At 40.6% G+C, this 18,375-nt stretch overlaps 1 protein-coding gene across 2 annotated transcripts in view; it reads right to left on the reverse strand.

Moving 5' to 3' along the window:
- The window catches only part of LOC122816758 (probable cytosolic oligopeptidase A), a 907,285-nt gene that overhangs the window by 346,424 nt on the left and 542,486 nt on the right, over positions 1–18,375 (reverse strand). The window contains exon 11 of one of the 2 annotated variants that reach the window (XM_044089769.1): positions 11,784–11,825. The exons of the other annotated variant lie outside the window; for it this stretch is intronic. Within the exon in view, the coding sequence (XP_043945704.1) occupies positions 11,784–11,825 (42 nt within the window). The remainder of the gene's footprint in view (positions 1–11,783; positions 11,826–18,375) is intronic. 2 annotated transcript variants of the gene reach the window in all.

Raw genomic sequence — 18,375 nt, forward strand, 5'->3', positions numbered from 1 at the left:
TGATATAGCAGTTGAGGCAATAGGAAGGGGAACCAAATTTGACGAGGCCAATATGGCACTACGAGCATTATCTTGCTCTTCAACTGGCGGGCTTTCTTCAGGAACTGGGGAATGAGAGGAAGAGGGGGGAAGGCATAAAGCAGACCCAAGGGCTAATCGTGGACTAGAGCATCCCTGGGTGACTGCCCCCGAGGGGGAATCATGGTGAAGTAATTGCTGCATTTGTAGTTGGTTGAAGATGCAAAGAGGTCGCAGCAAGGGAGACCCCAGCGGTTGAAAATCTCCGCCACTATAAGAGGATTTAGAGACCACTCGTGTGGTTGCAGAATGCACCTGCTCAATCTGTCTATCACGTTGAAACTCTCAGGAATCTGCATTGCTATCAGAAAGTGGTTGGTAGCCATCACCCATTGCCATATCCTCATGGCCTCCCGACAAAGTGAGTAGGATTTGGTTTCGCCTTGTTTGTTAATGTACTAGACTACAGCCATGTCCGATGGTATTGCAATAGCCCCTGATGGGAGGAGGGGAAGGAATGCTTGCAACGCTAGAACCACCACCCTCAGTTCTAGGACATTTATATGCAGATGGGCCTCTAGTTCCGACCATGTGCTTTGGACTGTCTTCCCCTGAAAAAGCCCCCCCACCCCATCAGGGAGGCGTCCGTGGTCACTGTGGCTCTGGGCTGTTGGGGTGTGAAGGGGCGAGACCATTGTGACGGTTTCTGTAACATCCACCAAATCAAGTCTTGTTTGCATCTCTGAGTCACCCGAATCTGGGATGATAGAGGAAACTGAAAAGGGTACCACTAAGCGAGTAGTAACCATTATAAGAGCCTCATGTGGAATCTCGCAAGGGGAGCAATAATAATGGTAGCTGCCATGGAACCCAACAGCTGGAGGACAGAATGTGCTGTGGATCTTTCCCTTGAGAGGATGGGTATGAGTTGTTGTTTTATACTTAGAATTCTGTGCTCTGGAATCGATGCCTTGCAGTTCTTTGTATCCAACAGGACCCCAATGAATTCTTACGGATTGGGATGGGGGGAGGTTGGACAAGTGCATCCAGGCATGCTGCTCAGGACAATGCCTGCACCCACTGCTCTAGCTTCTTCTGATGCATGTGAACTCAGACGCATGGGGAAGTTAGAGATCGATTCAAGGGTGGCTAACTGTGAGGCCACTTTGTCCCGGACCTGAGACACAGCTCCGGCCAAAGTTTCACAGAGCTCAGAAATGAAGTCTCTTTGAAGCCTGGTAAAATGTGGCATATAATTCAGGGACCTGACTGCAAAGGTCGCTGGTGCAAAAGTATGCTTCCCTAATCTGTCCAGCGCCCGGGACTCTGTTGGGTGGGTAGACAGTCTGGCTTTCTTCCGCCAGATCCTTTTTTGTTGTGGCCGCCACCACCAAGGCATCTACAGGAAGACCTTTGGACCAGTGAGGATCACTATCTGTAGGGGACAAGATTTTATCTGGCCTCCAGGGAATGGCTTCAACGGTGTCAGGAGCCTTCCATGCACACTGCACGACAAGCCGGACAAGGTCGTCAGTAGGTGGAATAACCCAGGAGGTAGGGGGCTGGGTACAAAAGGCCTGCAGGAACACAGACTCTTCACAGGTCAGATTAGAAGGCTGCCATTCACCTGTCTACTTAAGTATTTTGGGGATATCTCCAAAGGATACCTCAGAGGGTGACCGAGGGGACCCTTCCCCATCATCAAAGTCTGTCTTCCGTGAGGGACTCCTCTGGGGAGTCCGCGTGCTTCCTCTTACACGAACTCTTGCAATGAACTTCCTCAGGGGGAGAATCTGGGGAAGACAGCGCAAAAGGGGCCTCCTGTGGGAGAGTGTCCTGAGGCCCTTGTGCCCGGTGTCCGCTAGGGGTGGCTTGTGTAAATTGCGGTCCAGAGGAGGACAGGGGCACTGATAGCACAGTATCGCCAGACACAAGAGCCTTCTCCATGAGTTGGAAGGCTGGTCCACCCGAGGAGGTCACACATCGCTCAAGCAAATCAGCCTGCCAACTTGGAGTCCCTGGATGGCTGTGAAAAACAGGAGTACGTACAAAACAGCTGGCATCCTAAGCAGTGACTGGAGTGACAAGTCTCTCCTGCTACAAAGGCAACTGCAGCTCCTTAGTGAGGTCCATAAAAGGAGCCATAGTGAGGAAAGTCTGTGCTACAGCAAGGAGCTTCAAAGGCAATGAAGGAGGAAAATAGGTAGGGGTCTTTGGAGAAAGGTGTTCACCTCCGAAGGAAGAATAGGTTCTGGAGGGTTAGATACCTCTGGTCGAAAGCAACTGATCCACAAGATGCACCACATCATGTTCAGAGAGGCTTCTAGTGGATCCCATGGACACAGCTGAAGGAGAGTCAGGTCTATCCAAGGATGAAGGAAACTCGGTGCCCACAAAGGGGTTTTTGTATGGCGCTAAAATAGGTGTCTGTACCGAGAACAACAGAGATGTTAAGGTCTATACTACTGGTGTCTGCACCGAGGAGATCGGTGCCAAAGGTAAGGTCTGCATCGACAAGGTCGGTGCTGAAGTGGTAGTTGGCACTATGGTAGGTGCTGAAAGAGTCTGTGCGGAAAACTAGGGTTGGTACCGAGAGGACAGTCAGTGCTATGTAAATTGTCGGAGGCGAAGCAGGACAGGGCATCGGAACAGTCATCGACGCCATAAAGGTCTGCATCGATAAAAAAGTCGGTGCCAGTAAGGAAGTCTGAACCAAGGGCCCCCTCGGTTCCGATGAGGTTTAGGGCACAATACTTGGTGCCGAAGTAGCGGATGGTGCCAAAGGCTTCGGTGCAGAAGATCTAAGCACTGAAAGCCTCGGGGCTGAGGAAGTCAACTCTGAACTAGAAAGGTTGGCCTTCTTAGGTCTCGGTTCCTGAGGGTCCCCAGCAGGAGACGGAAGAGACTTGGCCTTCTTATGTTCATCCCTTTTCTTATGGGAACTAGGAGGGGTTGAAGCCTCCGACCCAGAAATAGCCTCTGTAAAGGAAGATTTAAGTAGTCCCTTTAAGATCAGTTTATTTTTCTTTTCCATCAAAGTCCTGTTTGAAAAGTTCACACAAATCCCACAAGGTGGGTCAACAGTTAAGTGAGGCACACCCAAACAGTAAACACATAACGAATTTGCTTCCGAAATAGGCAATTTATGCTCACAATCCACACATCTCTTAAATCCCGGACTACCTTTTTTCTCTGCCATGATAGGTTGGAGGAAGAAAAAGAAAGGAAGGAAGAAGGCAACAACAATGGTACGAGAAATACCCGAAGGTAAAGCAAAGAAAGATTTTACCAATGATGGTAAAAGAGTTACCTCACGGTAAGAAGAAAGAAGGGCTAGAAAAAAAACAGAGTTGCTAGATGCGATAGGGTAAGAGATAACTATTTAACAAGATTTCAACTGAGAAAAGCTGTAATAAGATTAGGTATTATCAAAGAAAGTTTTACTTAGCTCAAGAGAAGTGGCTTGACACGACTGAATGGTGACACGGCAAACGAAATCTGAGGTAACAGGGAGAGGGGAATTGTGGATAAAAGTTTAGCTCGAGAGTTTGTGGCTGTCGCGAGCTTGGAAGATGGCCGGCTCGGTTCTGAGGTTGGAACCAGTAACCCAGGCATAAGGAATGAACAAGGATTAACAATCAGATATATATATTATATATCTACATACACACATATACACACACACACATATATACACACACACACACACATATATATATATATATATATATATATATATATATATATATATATATATATATATATATATATATATATATATGCACATATACAGTGGATATAAAAAGCGTACACACCTCTTGTTAAAATGCCAGGTTTTTGTGATATAAAAAGATGAGACCACAATAAATCATTTCAAAACTATTCCCACCTTTAATGTGACCTATAACTGGTACAATTCAATTGAAAAACAAACAAATCTGTTAGGCAAACAAATATAAAAAATGTACAATACGCTGGTTGCATAAGTGTGCACACCCTTAAATTAATACTTTGTTGAAGCACCTTTTGATTTAATTACAGCCTTCTTGTGTGGGAGTCTATCAGCATGGCACATCTTGACTTGGCAACATTTGCCCACTCTTCCTTGCAAAAGCACTTCAAATCTGTCAGATTGCAAGGACATCTCTTGTGCACAGCCCTTTTTAGGTCACCCCAGAGATTTTTTATTGAATTTAAGTCTGGGCTGTGGCTGGGCCATTCCAAAACTTTAATTTTCTTCTGGTGAAGCCATTCTTTTGTTGATCTGGATGTATGCTCTTGGTCAGTCGTGTTGAAAGACGCCTGAAGGTTTTGGACCAAAAGTGACTGGTATTTGAAACTGTTCATAATTCCCTCCACCTTGATTAAAGCCCCAGTTCTAGCTGAAGAAAAGCAATCCCAAAGCATGATACTGCCACCACCATGCTTCACCATGGGGATGGTGTTCTTTTGGTGATGCGAAGTGTTGTTTTTGCGCCAAATGTACCTTTTGGAATTGTGGCCAAAAAATTCAGCCTTGGTCTCAGACCATAACATTTTCCCACATGCTTTTGGGAGACTTTACGTATTGTTTTGCAAATTTTAACCAGGACTGGATATTTTTTCTGTGTAAGAAAAGGCTTCCGTCTTGCAACCCTACCCCATAGTCCAGATATGGAGAATACGGGAGATTGTTGTCACATGTAGTACACAACCAGTACTTGCCAGAAATTCCTGCAGCTCCTTCAGTGTTGCTGTACGTCTTTTGGCAGCCTCCCTGACCACTTTTCGTCTTGTCATCAATTTTGGAGGGACATCCAGTTCTTTGCAACATCACTGTTGTCCCATGTTTTCTCCACTTTTTGATGACTGTCTTCACTGTGTTCTATGGTATGTCCAATGTTGTGGAAATTTTTCTGTACCCTTCTCCTGACTAATACCTTTCAACAATGACATCCCTTTGATGCTTTGTAAGCTATCTGCAAACCATGGCTTTTGCTATAGCAGGCAACTGAGTAAATGTCAAGAAAATCCTACTAGGACAGCTGAACTTTATTTGTGGTTAATCAGAGTCTCTTTAATTGATGACAGGTATGTGGTGCACACCCACAACAAAGTATTACTTTAAAGTTGAGCACACTTATTCTACCAGCATATTGTACGTTTTTTTTATTTTTTATATTTTTCCCCTAACAGATTTGTTTGTTTTACAACTGAATTGTACAGGTTATAGGTGGGAAAAGTTTTGAAATGAATTATTGTGGTCTCATTTTTTATATCACAAAAACCTGGCATTTTAACAGGGGTGTGTCACTTTTTATATCCACTGTATACATAAAATAAGATTAGCTTACAAAAGTCTGAAAAGGACAAATGTAGTAAGATAACTATGACTAGACATACAAGGCTTTCAATTTGTGAAGAATATATGCGTGTGTAATATTTATAATATTTATACATTTTAATAGATTACTAGTCCTTTGACTGGTAGGGGGGAACAGGAGGAATAAAGAAAAAGGGAGATGACCTAAGAGAAGAAATTGTGAATTTCAGAGTAGAATAACTAAAATAAATAACTAAACTATAAAAACTAAAACTCTTTACATAACACAGTATACTAAATACATAAAAATAGCTGCTACAAAAACAAACAAATAAATAAACGAAATAAAAAGCATCTCAGAACTACAGCAAAAAGCCATTCATGAGGCACTCCATTCATAATAACTTATAGTAACTAACTCCAGCAGAAAAATGGTGAATTAATAAAGACTACTGAAGTTAGTGAAATACAGTACTCTGTGATATATAACAATAATGTCCTATTTTTGCTTATTTTTACTAGTTATTGCTTACTCTAACCATTTATAGCACTTTTTATTGTCTGCTGCCTACTTTTTACTGTATTTTACTGCTTTAAAGTAATTTGCACTGTTGTACTGAAACTGTCTCTCTGCCTTACGGGGCCTGTTAAATCACTTTTGTTACTGTCACTATTTGTAAAGCTTGTTTAGCTAGTTTCACTGTGTGAAAGGTATTGACTATAAATTTTCTCAGTTTCTTAAGCATCTGGTTGTTTATTCTGATTTCCTGCCAAGGAGTGTATCATATAACTGATTTGTTTGCAGTTAAAAGTATTCTCTAGAGTCTCCTTGCTCCTTTATCCGTTTAAAACTTTCATTTAGTGTCTCACTGCTGTTTTTCTGTTGTGATAAACATTTCTGTAGTGTTTTCTGCCTAGAAAAAGTGTAGCTAGTAGCTGTAGCATAGTTTCCCACCCTCCCACTCTATTGGTGTTTTTTTCTTGTACTAAGTGGCTTTGCAGTTGCCCGCACCACTGAAAATTTAATCTGGGCCACTACACCCAGGTCAGTGCCATTAGCTCATTCTACCTAATACAGAGAGAACATTTAGGAATGCCAACCTATCTCCCTTTCCACTTTACTAAACAAAACTTTATTCAACTGGTTTTACAGTATTTGTGTTTCCACCTCCTACTCTTTTACTTCATCTTGTTTTTCTGATACTTGTTCTCTAAAGTGTTAAATTCCATCTTCTCTGCTACATTTATTACTGCTTGTTTTAACCTGTTTAAATTTTAAGTGTTACTCTAAGCCTCTTAGTTTTGGTCTAAGCACTTTGGCTTTAGGCCTACCCCTTAGCTCTCCCTGGCCTCTCTCCCTCAGATTCTGAAAAATATGGATGGACAATTTCCTACGGTTTCTCCTACCAGCCTGGTTGGTATGGGCATCTTGAGACAGTTTAGCAACTGCCTCATGTACATAGGCAACCATCTACTACTGCCACCTAGGAATACAATTTGCGAGAGATGCAATTATATAAAGAAGCTAGAGTCTGTGCTCTTTCCCTCACAAGGCAGTATATCTGGAACTAAGAAGGTTGGCAACACTATCACTACACCTCAATCACTATCCACAGCTACACAACACACACCCACATATGCGGAGGTTCTCAACAAAAACAAATCCAAACAAAGGAGACCTCAGAGGCAAAAACACATGAGAACTCCACAACCCTCCACACTACATATAATGCATAGCCCACACACCAGTGTCTTGCAACCACGAAAGTCTAACTATAAACCCAACATATTAGTCATAAGAGACTCCATTGTGAGACACACAGATGTGCCTCTCACCAGGCTGGATAAGGATTAAGTCATGGTTAGCTGTTTGTCAGGTGCCAGAATCTGTCATATCACACACACACTCAAGTCTCTCAACAACAGGTACAGCTATGACTCTGTCATAGTCCATGTTGGTGTGAACGACTTGAGACGTACCTCCCTGGACTATATGAAGAGAGACATGATTGAGCTCGCTGAATACGTGCCCCAGGCAGGTATGTCCCTAGCCTTAAGCAGCATTCTACCATCACCCAGAATTATGCCTGAATACAAACAGAAAATGATTGACTTTAACAACTGGCTAGTTTCTGGTGTCATTTCAGGGAGAGCCAGTATCTAACAGCCTGGGAAGATATGATCAACAGACCACCATGCTTTGCTAGAGATGTCCTGCATCTGTCTCACTTGGGCTTCAGGCTTCTGGCAAAGGCCCTTGCCTCCCCCATAGTGGCTTTTTTAGGAAAAGTCATGAGGTCAAATTACCCAACCACAGATTGGAAAAACTACTTATACCAGAACACAAATGCCCAGAGAGTCCTTGATTTTATCAATGCAAATGCCTTGGAACAGTAGTCAATACTCCACAAGATGTGATAATATCTTGGACTTGGTATTAACCAACATAAGTAACCACTGCAGCACCCCTACAGTATCATCCTCCCTGGTAAGATCCCACCTTAAAGCAGTCACTTTCAAAGTCACCATCTCCCCTGACTCCCCTCTAGCTAGGGTCAAACAAAAACTTCTTCAAAGCTGATTACAACATCCTGAGGGATGGTATAAACAGCTTCACAGCCTCCTCCCCCACTGTAGGAACTGGCATCAATGTCCAAATCTACACCAAAGTACTCTAAGAGCATTTATATAGATGCTTGGAATCAGGAATACCTGACAGGAGAAAATCATCATTGGCAAGGAAGAATAAACCTGTCTGGCGGACATCTGCAATAAATAAACTATATAACAAAAGGAAAACATTGATGTCCAGGACCAAGAAGGAGCAGGTGCCCAATTGCAAGCAATCTCTCCTTAGCCTGAACAAGCAAATACGTGCACTAGTGAAATCCTCTAAAGCCAACTTTGAGTCCAAATTGGCCACATCTCCTAGAGACAATCATAAGGCCTTCTTTACACATGTCCAGGTCTCAAAGGAATCACCCAGATCTGTTCAGAACTGGTGGTCAAGGACACCACATACACAAATACTGTAGATATAGCCAATCTACTGGCTGACAGATTCAGCAAAAACTTCTCCCCTCTGTCCCTCCCCATCAGTAAATCAGGACTTCCCCAGTACCTGCCCCCCACCCCTTATCTATAGGGAACAGGTCAACACTGCCCTCTCAAAGGCAAAAAATACAGCCTCCATGGAAACCAATAACATCCCAGGTTGCATCCTACATGAACTCAGGCATGAACCTGCAGCACCATTAGGCACCCTATTCAACCACAGCTTGAGTACCTGCTTTGTCCCAGCCGAGTGGAGGACAGCCATTGTCATCCCTTTACAGAAAGGTGGAGCATCCACTGTACCGGGAAATTATAGACCCATCAGCCTAACTAGCCTGATCTACAAGGCCATGTAACAGACTATGATGGACCTCATTAACAGGGATATTGGCAACCTCCAAAAACTCGACCCCACACAGTTTGGCTTTGTCAAGGGGAAGTCATGTCTGTTAAATCTGGTCGACTTCTTTGAGACAGTCAGCAAAGCCATGGACAAGGTGAAGACAGTGCACACCACCTACCTTGACCTGGTCAAAGCCTTCGATACTATTCCCCACTTGTGCATAATAGATAAACTCTTTCAACTAGGCATCAATCCATATGTTACCAAATGGGTAGCAAACTGGCTCACTGACAGAACCCACCTAATCAAAACAGGGGAAGCCAGTTCAAGCAGTAGACCCATAACGAGTGGCGTACCCCAGGGATTGGTCTTAGGGCCTCTGTTATTCAGGATATACTTCTCTGTGCTGCAGGCCAAAATCAGTGGGCTACAGCTGACCAAGTCTGCAGATGACTGCAAGCTGGGTGCAGTGTTCAATTCCCCAAGTGATGTGGACGTCCTCAAAGAAGGTCTCACCCAAACAAATGACTGGTGTCAGAAAATGGCCTCAAGCTGAATGCCAAAAATGCATTATCATCCCCTTTGGGGACAGTAATGTCCCTACATATTATCACATTAATAACATCCTTAGTACACAATCAGTAGTGAGGGATTTGGGCACTCAGGTTGAGAGCAACCTGACTTTTGTCCACGTTGTTGCTTCCATTGTATGGAAAGCTTTCTACATGGCCCACCTCATATCTAATCCAAGGACAAATAGATCATAACATCCCTGTATTCTTCCCTTATAAGGCCAATTATTGAGTACAATGCCCCCTTCGGCATGTACCTCACAAAGCACATGCAGCAGCTGGACAGAAAACAGAGGTTCTTCACCAGGAGAATCCATGGCCTCAAACATCCATCCCACACAGATAGGCTAAAAGCCCTGTCCCTCTACTCAGTTTCATACAGACTCCTCAAAGTTGACCTCTGTCTGGCATACAAATCAATTTCAGACCCTGCCTTGATGGGACTGCTGCATATCCGCAAGTCAGGCTCCACTCGAGCAACCCATATGCACGACCTCAACCTGGTCTGTGATATCAATAGGACTTGTTGGCGGGACAGATTTGTGTCCCAGAGACTCCCCCATCTGTAGAAGAGACTCCCTCTCCACGTCAAGCAGAGTACCTCATTATCCCTTTTTAAACGCAACCTGGATGGGAAATAGAAAATATGCCCCTGGGAGTCCACCTGTGTCCCTGCTGGACAGGGTCTTTGGGTGCTGATTTGTCTAAATATGGGATAAACTCTTGGCTAGCTTATAAGGGCCTCAGGCCCTACAGCCTAATAACCTCCTATGAGCCTAATGCATAAATAGTCTACACAAGGTCTGGTTTGCATAATAAATGTAATGTCTTGACTGCAGGATAACATCAGATTTGGGTAGTTCTCCAAAGTGTGGAACCTTAAGTTAAGTTTTTATACATATTCCTGACATCTAGTCATCATACCTCTCAACCTTCCAGATTTTCGCATAATAGCCAGATTTTTGCCTCATAATTACTGGTCTGTCCCTCATAAAATTTTGTTTTTCTGTCAAATCAGTCAGAACCGAAGTCAGAAAATAGACAGATATTTGAGTTTCAGACTTCATATTCTTCAGAAAATTCATGCTAATGCAAAATATTTTCAAAGAATGATAGAAGTGTACTAAGCTAACAACCACAAGGACCTTTGTAAGCCTAGCCATGCATCCCAAATATCTTACAAGTTCTGGTTATGTATTATTCTATCAGCTTTCTAAGTCTGTAAGAGCAATATTTTACAAGTGTCCCTATTTTGGACCCTTTTCCCCAGTTACATATGGCTTTGTCCAGATTTCTTGCTCTTAGAAGTTGAGATGTATGCCAGCCATGGGGCTGTAAATCTTTAATATGCACATGGTACAGATACCTGCCAAATACACATTAATTACCTGAATCCTGATGTGTTTTCATCATTAAAAAGGGGCTACAGTAAAACACAGCCAAAAGATTTAAGTTTAGTTGAATTTAAACATAAAAGTTGCAAGTTGCATTTAATAACCCCAAGCAAAAGAACAATCTGGGATACATTCAACACTGTTAAGTTTGCTATCACTGACTGCACTAAAGCAATGGTGTGGCTAGACCGTCAGATGATAGGAGTTGTGAAAATCTAGGATGCATGCAATGGATATAAATACAGTACCATTTCTGTCAGTTACTTTCTCATTGTGATTTAATAGATTTGGACACAAATACCAATTTGTGCTGGAATGTGTCATAAAAAGAGATTAGATACTTTAACATATTGTGTGCTGTGTCGGGGCAAATTAATATTATAATGAACTGAATGGTCTGTACTTGAAAAGTGATATGACAGTGATATTTAAAGAAAAGCTGCCCCAAGGTACCATACAATTCTGAGTGGGGCATCTTGCAGCTGCCACAAACAGTTTTTATGCACTATTTTCCTCCGCTAATTCTGTTTAAACTATTTTTACATTTTTCGATACTTCATAGTGATTTGTTATACATAATCTGTAAGGAATAATGGCTAAGCCACCATACAAAACATAAACTGGTCAAGCCTTCTCACAGATGCTAGGTGCTTACTACCCTAACAGCTTTACTCCTGATGTTCTAAAAGGCAAATGGACACCACCCAAATTCAGTATCAATTTGTTTTATTATATATAGTGACTCAGACAATATCTTATCTGACATGTAGTCAGCAGGGCCCTGCAAATAAGGTTTTGAATAAGATTTATTTCTACTGAATATATGTTATCTTTTCCAATTTCCAATAAATCTGAAAGCAGTATTTGCTTTTGTACCTCACTGGAGCATTAATAATCACAGAAGAAAACATTTCCATTTGACAAGCTCTTACTCATTTGGTATTTGGACACTTCTGTCTTTTTTTCATATCTGCCTTAAATTACATACTTCCACATAACACCACTCTAGTTTAAAAATCTGACGTCTCACTTTGTCAAATCCCACACACCATTCTGTAACTTGCAGCTGAAAACATTTAATTAAATGTGGAATTACTCACTGCTCAAAGGGGAAGTACGGGCGAACTTGATCCTCAGTCAGACTAATGCAAAAGAAAGAAACAGCGTTACCAACAGGCTGTAACCAACTCTGAATAAGACAGTTCTATTACAGATACATTGTATAACAGAAGTACTTGTTCTACTTCTTATATGTTATCAGTACAAGAAATAATTCAAAATGCTGCTTCCATTAGCAGTCAAACCTTCTGTATTATATTAGACCAAATATTTGAAAGAATTTTTTAATTTATGTTTAGTACCATAACAAACTGGACTCTGCATTGTCAGTACTGATTTATCTTATTTTGGTGAGTGGACTTGTTATAAAGCTGGTTAGGGTACAGATAACAAGAAAAATGGTAACACATAAATGTGTATGCGGGTTTACTGCATTAGTTATGTGCCTATTTAAAATAAAAGGTATGTGAGAGGAGTAATCAGTATACAACCCTAATCATACTGAGTGCAATAGCCATATACCTGATAGATGCAAATAATCATAAATGATGATGTGAGAGCAAAGCTATAAATAATGACATAGGAACAAAATAAATTACCACGTAAATAAATTCCATAAATTCCTGATGCTAAGTGATTCTGTTACATGCAGCTATGGCAGGAATTCTGGCAGGGGTGGGGTGTTGCATTTATTTAAAGTATACACCACAATAGCTCAGAGATGCAATCCTTGCAACACAACTAAGATGATCTGATTTTGACACTGATCAGGTCATCCAGTGTCAATGGCTGTCTGAATATAGACAGCCTGCAAAGCAGGTGTCTCACAACACATCAGTGGTTAACACAGTCTCTTCACCATTTCATCTAGTCTTTTTCTGCCCAGAACTCCAGGAAGACATAGCACAGGGCTATTCTTCAGTGATACAAAACACAAGGTCATCATCCTCTTACCTTACAGATAGGGGCTAGTCTAACAGCAAATACAATGAAGAACAAAGACCAGGAACCCAATGAATAAAATGTATTCCTCTCTGATGTCTCGGCATACTCTGCCTTCTTGGAGTACACAATTACTTCACATCACACACTTGTTTTATATACACTACTAAATAGGCAATTAAACAATAAAGTCATCAATTGATACCATAAAACACTTAAAAAGCATTTACAGTAATACATGCCAATTAAAATCAACATTCATACCCTTTGGAAACAAAGTGTCAAACTTTATAAAGAAGTTTATTCTTGCTGACACCCCCCCCCCAAAAAAAAAAAACAACACACTCTACTTTTTATAAAATTGTGGCTTGTAAACCATGAGCAGAGCTACCATGTGCTTCCAAAATGTTGTACCACTGAACTCTGTTCCTTTTTATTTAATATATCACAAACATGTTCTAATAACCTTATTTTAAAAGCTCTTTTGGATTCACCCACATAAAACATATTACAAGGACATGAGGGGATAAGTGAACTACCTAGTCTCTCCTCACTCTGCCTCACAGTGTAGGTGACAACCTACAGTTATTTTAGGTATTTAACTAAAAATTGTGAGTGCTTTAAAGTAGTATTAATTGTAAGGGCCAGCACACCCACGGACCTACCCCTTAGGCTATCTATTAATATCTTACTTTTTCCTCCTTTACCTCCTATCTTAGTGAATTTAGTGTAATTCCTATATATACCACTAGAGGGCAGCAGAACTCAAGGCATGCAAAGCTGTTTCTTACTGCCAACCAAACTCCTCTAGCTCTGTGGACTAGCCTCTCTCAGTTATCCCTGTTAGTACTCTTACTTCAAGTAATTACCCCCCACCCCATGGATGATTTTAAAGGGAATTAACCTTGTTGGTCTTAAATATAAACAAACCAGACAGCTTATTCTACTATCACTTACTACTCCTGTTATAGAACTCCTTAATTAACTCTCTAATAACCTTATTACTCCTGCTATAGAACTCTTTAATATTATCTTTTCCCCTACACATCTATACTAAAAGCTCACCCTCTTATGTCTTATGATAAGTAAATACAGAAAGTGCCTCTTACCTACTCAAAGCTTGTAGAACACAGTCTCACTGTATAACTGATTGCCTCTCAGCCTCTCTCAGCTGTGACCCGCTCAGTTCGTCCTGCGGGCTCACTCTGCTCCTCTACCCCCAATTCCCACCCACCCCCAGTGGTCCCAAACTTATACTTCTTTAACCACACCCTCTCTCCCATCCAACCAGTTTCATTCACCAACCTTTTCACAAAATTAACCACACCCATACATTTTATCTATCAGTTACAATAAGCCACAACTTATAGTAATTTACCATATCCCTTTTCTTTTAGCTAATGTATTAGTTCCCTTCTCTCTAAGCTCTCTTTATACAATACCATCTTTTTCTTAATTTCTGACTTAACTCCTAAAACTTCTTATACATAATCTCAACAAGATGCCTTTAGTAGTTAAAACTAATATAACCAAATTAATACTCATAGCTTTAATTTCAACTGCCCTCACCTCTGCCTACCTCCTCACCTCCTTTGAAAAACTGTACTATTACCATTTTAACTACTCTCTAAAACAAACAGCAATACACACTCCTATACTCCCTAATAGTCAGACTAATATTACTTCCATTCCATGCTATCTACTACCTAAATACCATAGACTGTCCCACATTAAATACAATAAACTCACAGTAAAGAAAGTAAAATATCAAACCAACTTTATAAATACGTCTACAATAAAACGAAATAATCCCTCCTTAAAAGATGGTGACATCCACCCTAACCCTGGCCCTAACAATCCTGCTACCCTAGTAACCTATGCTAAATTCCCTAAATCTTTCCTAATAGGACATCTGAATATCCGCAGTATTAACAACAAAGCAGCCCATCTCCATGCCCTTCTAGATATTCACTGCTTTGACATCTTCTGCCTGACAGAAATGTAGTTAAAACCAGGGACCAAAGACAATGAAATCATTCCCCAAGGATATAATATATTAAGACAAGACCGAATAAAAAGCAAGGGTGGGGGAGTAGCAGTTCTATTCAAAGATGGACTTCAAATCTCCACTTTACCATACAACCCACCTCAGCATAGTAAGGCAGAAGTCCTTATCACCAGATTTCAAATCAACCAAAATAAATCTTTATATATCATCTGTATCTACCTACCACCCGGTAATAATATCAATACTATAGAGGATATTCTAAGCTGGGTGTCTTCAACTTACCCCCAAGAAACAATAATACTTGGTGATTTTAATACTGACTGGAAAGTTGTCAACGTTGATAATCCTACCTCCCATATCAACCCTCATGGCTTTAATCAAACTATCACCTTCACAACCAAAACCAATAAACCAAACAAGAAAGAGAGCACCTTAGACTGGATACTTATAAATAGAAACAAGCTTACAAGGCAGGAACTCTGCCAGACGATGTAAGCGATCATACTTTGACCTACATCCTAAGGCAAAAAAATGATATCTCAAACCACCCCCCACATATAGGACTGCACTTACCAACAAACACTTTAACTCAGTTTTATTCCAAAATGAACTTAGTGCCTGTGACTGGAACCCTTTAAAAACTCTACCACTTGAAGAAGCTGTTAAATACCTAAACTCTAAATTCTTATTTATCCTTGATAAGCACACACCCAAACGGTCTATCAGAGTGAAGTCCAAACCAGTCCTCTAGCTTTCTAAAGAAACCAAACAGAAAATTTTACTTAGGAACAAGTCTTGGGCTAAGTGGAGAGCTAACAAAAATATATCAGATCAAAAAATGTTTAGGCAGTTGAGAAATAGTACAAAAAAGGCAATACTTACAGACAAAAATAACTACTACTGTAAACTACAGCAAAATCACCAAAATCCCCAGAAGTTCCCAGGGCACTCTCGTACACCTACCCCACTTCAGGCCCATCCAAATACCCCCCATCAAACTGCCAATACCTTCTTCACACTGACCATACAATCACTAGCCAGTCAGCTAATCCCAGACAACTCAAGCCTTCCCACCACCGTACCTGGCACTCTACCAACATTCCATCTGCAACCCATCTCAACCACTCTCATCTACAAATTCATCCAAAAATTTAAACCTTGTACTCCTTCTGCTGACCAGCTACCATCTGAATACATGCAAAAAGCAGCCAAAGTAATTTCCTATCCCATGTCCATCCTCATAAATAGAACCATTAAGGAGGGAATCATTCCAGACATCTGGAAAATCTCCCATATTATCCCCCTACACAAAGGGGGTAAGTCAAATGATTACTCTAACTACCAGCCAAAAGCTCTTTTATCACCCTTAGCAAAAATTATGGAAAAATGCATTCACCAACAACTATTAAACCATTTATCTCAACATAAACATAATAGCAAACAGCCAACATGGCTTTAGGCCATCACACAGCGCCACAACTGCCCTATTATCCTTTACAGATGCCATCAATAGAAATTGCAATAAAAACAACCTCTCATCTGCACTCTTTATTGACCTCTCAAAAGCTTTTGACATGGTAAACCATGCCCTTCTTATCAACATTCTTGAATCCCATTTCCTTGACTCTCTGGTAGTTAAATGGTTCAAGTCCTACCTTACCAATAGGCAACAGGCCGTTCTCTGGGAAAATAATATATCATCCCTTCTGCAAGTCACCCTCAGAGTCCCTCAGGGCTCTATTCTAGGTCCACTTCTTTTCTCACTGTTTATCAATGACCTCCATTCCACAAGCCACCTGCATTCAATATGCAGATGATTCTACACTAGTATGCTCAGCAAACTCCCCATCAGAACTACATTCTCTAACTCAGAATGTATTTAACATAGTTGAAACATGGTTCACAAAACGTTGCCTTCTTCTCAGTGCTAAAAAAACTAAGCTCCTTCTCTTTACACCCACCAGTAAGTCCTCCACCATAGATTTCTCTGTCATTTCCAATAATGGCACAATTATATTCCTCAACTCTACCACTAAATTGTTAGGAATTACTATTGACAATAACCTTTCATTTGACAGCCACATAAATAACACTATAAAAACTGTCAACAGAAAAATAGGCTCCTTATATAGAATCAAACCTTTCCTAACTCCAATAGCCAGAACCAAGATTGCACACTCACATTTAATTTCAACTCTTCTGTAAGCCTCACCCATATATACTAACCTAAAGAAAAATGATCTTATCAAACTAAATAATTCCTATAACAACATCGCCAGATTTGCCACTGCCAATCCCTTTAGAACTCACCACTGTCTGAATCTAATGCAGCTAGGCTGGCTTGAACTTCAAAACCATCTGAAAGTCTCCCATCTCACCATTGCCCACAAGATATTTTATCAACCTAACAGCACTCCTATACTCTCCAATCTCATAATCCCCTACAAAAATCTAAATTCCCTATGCTCTTCCAGCAAACCTCTTGCTGGCATAAGCAAATCTAACAACATGGCTGGAGATTCTCTGTTTTCCAACTGTGTGGGAAAATACTGGAACCTACTGCCTAATGAACTAACTTTACTTTCTTCATTGCCTCTCTTTAAACAAAACCTCAAAAGACACCTCAAAACACACTGGTTATGCCCCTGCAACAACCCTGATTAACCATCTGCTTCACTACTGATAATTCCTCCTCCTCCAGAACCAGAACTTTAATGCACACTCCTTGGAAGCAGGACTGTAACTGCTGAACACAATTCAACATACTGGTGTAATCTATCCTGTTTGATGTTCTGAAAGTCCACATGAATCATACTGTATAATAATTTATCCTGTACTTATTGTCACCTTTACTATTGTAAATACCTCCTTTATTTTATTATTACTTCTTGTATTTTTTAGTATTCTTTTTTATTGAAATCCTTTCATTTATTATGTAATAACATTGATTTTTAATTTTTAATTTCAATTTCTATTTGTTACTACTGGAGCTTTTCTCCCCAGGCCTCTACTGAAAATGGAAATATATCTAGTTGGACTAGCCCGGTTAACAAATGTAAAATAAATAAATAAAATAAAATAAATAATGCCCTCAGTGTCACACCTATAATTTCCACAAACTTCAAATCTTCAATCATTTAAGAGTCCAAAATAAGGCGCAATAAATTTACATGCCTTGCATTTACCACATCCTACTGTCCCTTTTATTCTTAATGACTCATATAAGACCTCCTTGGGTCTGCAGAACCTAGATTTCACCAAAACGCTCTTAATATTTCTGCCCACTCTATATGAAGCAACAAGTTTATTAGGCATCCATGAACTTCCAACCTTTAAATTTGATAACAATTGCCACTGTGTTTGTACTATCTCATAAAACCTATTTCTAAATCCACTATACATGGTTACAAAATACATTTCACAACCAGATTCAATATTGTTATTTAATTTGGAAACTCCCTTCCATTTTCTATTGTTGATTCCTATATATTCTTTATTGAATCTAGACCATGCATTAGCAATTATATCTTCACCATACCCACGCTTTTTAAACATTTCAGAAGTATAACCTATCTCCCTTAAAAAATCTTGTTCATCACTGCATAGTCTATAAAGATGTATGCATTCACCATAAGGTAGGGCATCAATCGTATGCCCAGGATGACAACTTGTTGCTTTCGAAT

This window comes from Protopterus annectens, chromosome 12.part0 (assembly GCF_019279795.1).
Source record: "Protopterus annectens isolate FY-2018-M chromosome 12.part0, PAN1.0, whole genome shotgun sequence".
In the NCBI taxonomy this organism is placed as follows: Eukaryota; Metazoa; Chordata; order Ceratodontiformes; family Protopteridae; genus Protopterus; species Protopterus annectens.